General features: G+C 42.7%; 1 protein-coding gene across 2 annotated transcripts; it reads right to left on the bottom strand.

Annotated features, from left to right (window-relative positions):
- Positions 1–1,990: 1,990 nt before the first annotated feature.
- LOC125535787 (endo-1,4-beta-xylanase 1-like) lies at positions 1,991–8,343 on the bottom strand. Of its 2 annotated transcripts, none has more exons than XM_048698862.1 (9): positions 8,190–8,343; positions 6,465–6,826; positions 6,238–6,379; positions 5,489–5,853; positions 5,243–5,402; positions 4,567–4,904; positions 4,168–4,345; positions 3,439–3,972; positions 1,991–3,238 (listed from the first exon to the last, which is right to left on the bottom strand). In XM_048698862.1, the coding sequence occupies exons 2-9, from the start codon at positions 6,788–6,790 to the stop codon at positions 2,123–2,125; spliced, it is 3,159 nt and encodes a 1,052-aa protein (XP_048554819.1). In that variant the 5' UTR covers positions 6,791–6,826; positions 8,190–8,343; the 3' UTR covers positions 1,991–2,122. The 2 variants fall into 2 exon arrangements, with proteins under 2 accessions (XP_048554819.1, XP_048554818.1); XM_048698861.1 differs by lacking the exon at positions 8,190–8,343 and adding an exon at positions 7,521–7,787.
- Between the last annotated feature and the right edge of the window lie 414 nt (positions 8,344–8,757).

Genomic DNA, 8,757 nt, shown 5'->3' with positions numbered 1-8,757 from the left:
TACAATCCGTAGTACTCCCTCTGTCCGATGGATGTATCTAGCACTAACTTGGTGCTAGATACATCCATTTGAGGGACAAGCTTTTTCGGACAGAGGGAGTACAATACAATTTGGCCTAGCATGGCAGCAAAATTTGGGCATACTCTCTTCCCTCGGTAAATCTTGAAGTTTATCCTTTCATCTTGGATTGCCTGATTTACAAAGATTTTGAGGGATCCAATAGAGTTAATACATAGAGAAAGAGCTACTCATGAAACAGTGGTAAAGTCATTCCAATGTACATGAATATAGCTTAGTTATATGCTGGAAACTGAACATGCCACTATTGCAAACCACCTCATTAGCTGAGGGCGATGAAAACCATAGCACAATGGAACCTAAAGTTAAAATTTGGCCTACCATGGCAGCAAAAAAACATAAGGCGACTGAGATTCATGCCAAAAAAAATGCAAGAACTCATCCATTTGCCCCACTAATTCGGTGTGATAACTGAACTAGAGAGTACTGCGTGTTTTACTATGCCGTTTTTTACTTGTGAAATTAATTCCATTTTTTTTCTCCCAATGATTATTGTGACAATTCATATTTTGCACATAACGCGGAGGAGGTGGACCAAATGCAGAACCTCGCGGGCGCTATTGGGCCGGTCATGTAGGACGATCCTTCTGATTTTGGGAAGGTTCCCTTCGGGTTTTTTCTCTTTACCGTTTTCTTTCCTTTTCCTTTTTCTCTATTGGGTTTCTTTCTCGTTTTTATTTTAATTTTTAATTTTCTGTTTGTGTTTATATTATTTATATTTTTATTCGTTAATATAAATTTATGGATACATTTTGGAATTCAGGGACATACTTTAAATTCGTGAACATTTTTTATAATTTGTGGAAATTTTAATATTCATGAATATTTTTTCATATTCACGGATAATTTTAAAATTCAAAAGTATTTGAATCACCGAACATTAAATAATACCATCTCAAAAAATTCCTGGACATTTTTTATAATTCTTGTATTTTCATATTCATGAAATTTTCCAAATTTCCAAATATTATTTAAATTCGTTGTAAATTATTAAATTTGTGAAAAAATCGAAATTCAAAAAAATGCACTCCCTCCGTTCCTAAATATTTGTCTTTCTAGACATTTCAACAAGTGACTACATACGAAGCAAAATGAGTGAATCTACACTCAAAAATATGTCTACATACATCCGTATGTTGTAACCATTTGAAATGTCTAAAAAGACAAATATTTAGGAACGGAGGGATTAATTCCTTAATATCGTTGGAAAAATTCAAAGTGTTTCAATAAAAAACAGATGAAGTTAGAAATTTTGGCTGAAAAAACAAACCGGGAAAATCGCCAATGCAATACACATGGTCCACAAACCTACGTGTTTGCTTGCAATCATATTTTTTATAAAAAAAGGAAAGTATTTAATAGAAAATTCTGGCAAATAAAAGGTCGGTTTATCAAAAATTGTCAACGTAATATACACACATCGCTACATGGGCCATGGCCGTGTCGATTCTGATACTGTTTTGCGGCCGACCAAACCCTTTACAGACAGGTCCACTTTGTGGGGAAAACTAAGCTTTCCTAGGCCTCTATTCCATGGGAGCTTAGTAATTTCTCAAAAAAAAAGTAATTTCTCAGTACTTGTAACTGAAGCTTTCCTAGGTCTTATTGTAAGATTGTCTAAAAAAAGGTCTATATTCTAATGGAGCTTAGTAATTGCAAGGATATACTGGAATTTAGCCCTGTTGATATATGGATTATTTCTGGACCAGTGTTGTCTTTGACTTGCATGATCAAATCCAATGAATCTCATGCACCACCACTTTCTTAAAACCGATTGATTATTTTAGCGCTATTTGTCCATATCCCTTATGATATACTGTACACAACTAGAAAAAAAATATGTGAAATTATAAAATTAAGCGTTTTTTTCCTCTTATGATGTTCCAACGCACGGGTCCATAAGCTAGAGACATGGTAGAAGGAACTTTTTTTTTTCTCCCGTTACAACATATATAAGGTAAACTGTGAACATATGGCATGAAACCGAAAAATCTCAGTACAGTGCACACTGCTTGAGTGTAGAAAGTACTTCATATGATACAAGCTAAATGTTCAAGGTAACCACCTGCACAGGGTTCTCCTTGTCAACAACAAATGATCGAGTCACCTTCCCCGAGGGCGTCGCTACCTCTACGGTGTATGACCCATGGTAGCCTCTGAATTTGAACTCCCCATGGTGATCGACGTCACCATCAGTTTTGGTCAACCACTCCTGCTTCAGAGCAAGGTACCTTTTGCCGGTCTCGTTGATTGTTCCATCAGCATCGACCAGGTGAGCATGATTCCGAAACATGAACGTCTCCCAGAACCCCCAGAGGACCACCCCCTCCACAGCGGCATGGGCGAAGCATTCACGGAGGCACACCTCGAGATCATCCGCTCGGATGTGTTCGTTCTCCGCCGAGACATCCAGTTCAGTGATCCAAATAGGGAGACCCAGTATCGCTAGCTTATCTAGAGAATCACAGATGATATCTCCCACTGGATGGCTGATATGACCTTGCACGCCGATCCCACCAACTGGGGCGCCCCGCTCTTGGAGATCGACAATCTGCTCCACAAACTTTTCTGGGGTGGATTTCGAATCGCATCCATCTTCGACGTTGTAGTCGTTGACAAAGAGGACTGCTGAAGGGTCAAGCTTATGGGCTTCCCTGAACATGTGAGCTCTGATATCCGTCCCAAGCCTATCTTGGTAAAAAGATCCATGAAGCATCTCGTTGTTAACATCATGATGTTTAAACTGGCCTTTGTACCTTGACAGTAGGCTCTGTAAACGACCTTGTACAGCAGCCATCAAGTGGTGTCCATGCAGTGATCGAAGCCATGGCTGCACTGAATCTTCCACTTCCCAGAATAAGCAGTGGCCACGAACTTGTTTGTTATGTTTCTGACAGAATTTAAGCAACTCGTCGGAGTCTTTATAATTTATCTTCCCTTGTTCCGCCTCTGTCCAGTACCACTTCAGTTCGTTCTCAAATACAGCCCAATTAAAATTCTTCACGAAGAAATCAGCAAGATCCTCATTCTCAATGTTACTTCGGTTTATGCATGACCCAAATGCAAAACTGTTCTCAGTCTGTTGTATCCTGAGAGCTGAACCGAAAACATTCGCAGCATCTAATCCTTGGAACTTCAGAACAATATCACGCTTCCTTACCTAACAAAAGAATTCAGAAAATGAATTTAATAATTCTCAAGAACATCGCGGTTATAAGCAACCAATGGATGATGAGCAGGCGAAAGTTTTCAGTTTAACAATGATATTGGGCGAAAAAAGATATCTTAATATGCTTGTGTAGGCACGTCAAACTCAGATCCTAACATGAAAAACGTTGAAGGGAGTGGGGGGAGTTTCACCTTATCTGATTTGTCCTTAAGATACTCAAAACGTGCTTTCCTATCAACTGGATAAATTTGGAGACCCATGACTCGGATATCAACACCCGGAGGGGGACCCTGAACATATGCAATAACTTTAGATGGCTTCTTTTCAAGCTTGAATGCTCCTTTGATTTCATACCATTGATCCCCATCAGCTTCTATTTGCCCACCATTAACCCATTGGTCATCTACACCAAGACAAACATTGACATGGTGACGGCCATGTCCTCCAGAGCCAGCTCGTACCCAGGCAGAGACTCTGTAAGTAGTGTGTAGCTTTAACTTGTCTGTTATCACCTGAGAAGGGCCCATCCACACATCAGTGCGGTTTGTAGCAAGGATATAGCGACCACTTATATGTTTCTGATTAGAGGGGTCCTTCAGGATGGAAGATAGCATATGGGGTGATTCGGTATGGATACTCAATCGACATGAACCCATAGGACTCCACCCAGCAAGCCCGCGAGAGCAAGCGCTATTCTGCATGATATTAGCTCCATACAGAACATTCTGAAATACAAGCAAATCATTCCATTAGAAAAAAAGAATACTTGAGTTCGAAAGAAATGGCCAAAACTTTCTATCCAAACAATCATGATCCATTGAGAAATGTTTACCAACACAACTACTGTATACACACGAGTTGAGACATCTGAAGACACGCTCCTGGGGGACATAATTTAATTTAGTAATTAGCTTACAAACCTCAATTTTTGGGCGTGGAGCAGCATCAAGTTTTCTTGCAGGAGATAGAACAAGGCCATCTACAAGGATGTCAATTCCTGCTGGTGGCCCCTCTATAAAGAGGACAACTTTGGAGAAGGGAGCATGAAGGATAAACTTTCCTTTCAAATGTGTCCAGCGCTTATCAGAGGCCTGGTTTCTATGTTAATAACAGAAAAATCAGTAACCGGTAATATCTGTGACCCCTATAAGATAACATTTAGTGAACCAGTGATATATGTGACCCCTGTAAGATACCCCCTCAGCAAGTGCCATTTAGTAAACCAGTGATATCTATGACCATAGAAGATAACATTTTGTAACGGAATATAAGATAACATTGTCAAGAAAGCATGTAAATAATAAAATCAACATACTTACTTTGAAATGCATAGATATTGCTCACGGCCATATTCTTGTACCCACAAAGTAGCCCGAACTTCAGTCTCATTAGCACTGCCAAATATGCGAACAGGAGAACTAATCTCGTAAGAAACTTTTCTCTGCACTCTGCCTGTGATATCTTGCTGTATGCCATTCCAACTGTGAACCCGTCCAGTTGCTGAAGCAAAGTAGCTGCCATTTACGGGCTTTACATTCCCATATGCAGTGAACTCATGCCTGCAGATATTACATCCTCGTCCAGACCAATTGCTTAACCCTTCTGCAAACTGAGGATTCTTGATAATAGTCTCGACTCCACTTATTGATTTTACTTCCTTCAAATGAAAGAGTAACAGGTCAAAAGCATCGCAAGAAAAGAACATGATTCCATACCACACATACAAGAACATGAATATACAGATAGATGAGAATGAGTATGATTGCATATCCAAGCTGAAAATTGCAAAAATTAATAGAAGAAGACTTGGTAAAATCGATCTTTTGCACCAAAAATATTAGAATGTAAAGACTATCAGAACTCCTCAATGCCTCAAGCATAACATGCAGTAAATTCTAGTTAAACTTTAACTCCTGAGGTAGCAGGTTATCAATTGAATTGTAACATGTGTTGTTCAGGAATGGGTAAAACAAATGCACATAGAAAAGCACTCACCTTTGGCTGCTTCTGTTCAGATCTAGCAATAGTAACAGAATCAATAATAAGATCCGCCCCAGCAGGAGGCCCTTCAAGGTAAAAAACCACGGATTTTGGCATATTTGTCAAAGAAAAAGAACCTTCCAACTTCTCCCACTTTTCTTTTGAGGCTAGTACTCTGCCACATCAGGTTCTACCACAAATTAGGGGTGGTGGTAACTGGTATGGTTAGAATATTGCTGTTAAAGAACTTCAAAACAGTACCTTCCAATAGGATTGTAGTGTGTTGATCCATCTGGATTTTGCAACCTCAGGGTTGCTTTGACTTCAGCTTTGCCATGGATATTCCCATCAACTCTAACACGCGCCGAAACTGCATATACTGTACCAGCAGATACTCTGTCTGTAATATCTTGTTCGAGACCTTGCCAGGGTTCAGTTCTCTTTGAAACAACAGCATAATTCTCTCCCGAGTCCCCTCTAATACCATCAAGGAAACCAGACCATTGTGATGCCACATACGCGTGGCAGCAGATAGGATGCCATGATTGAAGGCCGTCGGAAAAATCACAATTTAAAATGATATTTGCTGTTCCACCAATCAATGAAGAAGTCTTGCTCTCTGCTTTCTGCAGAAATTTGAACTAGTTAGGAAAATAAAGCACACATAATCTAATCGATTGGTAATACAGAAGTAGCTGGTGTTAAGAATAAAATATTAGCATACGGAATGTACAAACTATGGTGGCAATACTTGTAGTACATGTGCTGAACGGTTAAGCGAAATATATTGCAGTTGTAGGGTCTCATAAGTTAGTCGTAGCAGACGATGTTGCTTCCTTTTCTATGGGCACCGAGAAATGTGGTCCCAACTGATTAACATGTTGCTAAATCAGAATTTAAGGCATGATTGCCATTATTCGTTAGCAATACAAGATTGGTTCACACTTCACACACAAGCATATAGAAGAGTTCCCGCAAAACAAAACATATACAAGAGTTGAAAAACATACCTTGCAGGAAATGGTAACTGAATCTATGAGCAAGTCTACACCAGCAGGGGGGCCTTCAAGATAAAACACCAAACGGCTTGGTATAGTTGTAAGCTCAAACGAACCTTCCAACTTCTCCCAGCATTCTTGTGAGGCCAAAATCCTGGTCAAACAATTTCCCTTGATAAACAAATGGTACTGATATAGCATCATATAAGGCAATAAATAGCACCTTCCAGTTGAAGTACCTTGCAATGGAATGGTAGTTGGTAGGAGACCCCTCTCCCTCAAGTTTTAGCGTGGCCTGGACTCCAACAGGCTCATGAAATTCCCCATGAACTCTAACATAGGCAGTAACAATATATTTGGTACCGGCACTAATGTTTTCTAAGACCTGCTCAAGCCCTTGCCAGGTCTGTGTGCGATGAGTAACCACAGCATATTTAGAGCCTGAATGTGGCTTTATACCATTATGGTAACCAGACCCTTCAACGGCAACAAACGCATGGCAGCCGTTCGAATGCCATAAACATAGATCTTCAGAAAAATCACCGTTTGGTAGAATGTTCTCCATGATAACTTTGTCAGAAGCGCTGTGATTCTCCTCTCCCTGCTCAACATTGCATAGTAATTAATTTTGGATGTGGCAAAATTCAATGTCATGAGCTATAACAGAGGAGCCTTGGCTAAGAATATAACATGCATGTACAATAGACAATACTTATTAAAAGAAAACTGTAACTTGTCAAACTAGATGAACCGAATTTGATCTAAAAATCTGGAAAAGATTGCACAAGAGAAGAAAGGAAGAACCACTCGTCCGAAGAAGCAATTTTTTCCTTTGTTTGCTTTGGACAAAGGTATATGTTGTCAACTATTTTGTGAATTCAGCCGGTGTTCATCACATGCGTCAGATTATAATTTGGTGCGCACTTTGGTGCCCCTCCGTCGTTCGAGAACAATTTCCTTTGAAACATATGCCTAAAGAGCCATCGAGAAGTGGTAGGAAATTCAGAAACAGCAAGGAGCATGTGGAATGAAGCGTTTGACTTGATAAGGTCTCCAGCAAATCAAGTGCAAAGAAGAGCAGAGGCGTGATTTGTAAGACTAGCGCCGTGCTCTCCAGTTCCTACCAGTGGCACCGAATCATCCTGAATCTTTGTTCAGTGGGCAATCAAATAGATGACCGATTGACCAAGGAGAAGAGTGTCAAACAATACTAAATTGGATACTAGTGTACTTCCCATCGCCCATAGCAAGAAACGAAGGCAGAATCTGTTACTGGTTACTAGTACTATCGATACCTTGGGCTGGGGAGGCGGTGGATCTGGGTTGGGCGGCGGCAAGACGGCGGCGCGGCCACCCCGGCGGGGGCGGCAGAGAAGCGAAAGCCACCCGCAGCGCCGCATCATATCATCTGCAAGCCCAGGCGGCTCGGCGACGGCGGGCGGGGCTACGGTTCCTACGGCGTCGGTGGGCGTGCTGTGCTGGCAGAAGGCAGGGGAGCGAAGCAAAGAAACGATACGAATGGAAGGACCCTACCTAACCACCACCAGGCGACAGCTTGGGCATGAAGCGAAAGGGAAGCATATAAGGACCGGACGGCAGCGCCACCGGCCGGCGCGTGTCCCGCCGTGTGCGGCGCGACGCGGAGGGAAGCTTGGGATGCCGAGGAATCGGATGGCTTGCTTGCGGAGTCCGCTTGCTTCCTCTGCGGCAATGGCTCCGGATGCCAAGGACTACGCGAATGGACACCGCCCAGCCGTGTGGGGAAGAAGAAGAGGAAAGAAGCAATCTTGCCAGGAATCTCGGCTCGTCCACGGCTGCTCTGCGCTGCTCCTTGGAGGCATTGCGGCGAGCACCTCGCGGGCGCCGGCCTTGGGAAAGTCAAGCGCGCGCGGCGGAGCGGACAGATGCACGGCAGGAGCTCGAGTGGTGGTGAGATTGAACCTCTCGATCGAGGTGTTTGTTACCTGTGCTGCGATGAGCGATGAACCAGATCGAGCGCCTTCTGCTCTGCGCTACCAAATGTGATGCCCGGAGCCGGAGCTAGAAAGATCGCTGGAAGAGCAAGGGGAAAGGTCACAGTTGACCGCGAACAACTAATTAGTGTCAAGGTTACAGATACTCTATCTCTATCGCTAGGAGTAGTAGACTTACAGCTGGGCCCCACCAGGACTCAGACACGCTTGACTTCCCTATCATTAATGGGAGGACACCGACGGGCCGCCATGTGTACAGACCCAGGACCTTCCACGTTCAGTCAGGAGATCCAACCGTGGGCAGCATGTCGACGGCTAGTGGAGAGGTGTCAGCGAGGGCAACTCGACCGCGCCGACGCATTTTGTCTGTATGCATCACTTTGGGTTGAAACAAACATAAACCGCGGTCCGTCGTGACGACGCAAACAGTTCATTCATGTCTCATTTTCGACATAAATTTGGATTGAATTTATGTTTGCACGGACACGCACGAGGGCCGCCCTTGTCCTCTACTAGTCCACCATACAGTGACACATCCACCCCATATTCCCCTTCTCTC

Source organism: Triticum urartu, chromosome 2, assembly GCF_003073215.2.
Source record: "Triticum urartu cultivar G1812 chromosome 2, Tu2.1, whole genome shotgun sequence".
NCBI lineage: Eukaryota > Viridiplantae > Streptophyta > Magnoliopsida > Poales > Poaceae > Triticum > Triticum urartu.
This window is presented reverse-complemented; position numbering and strand designations above follow the sequence as displayed.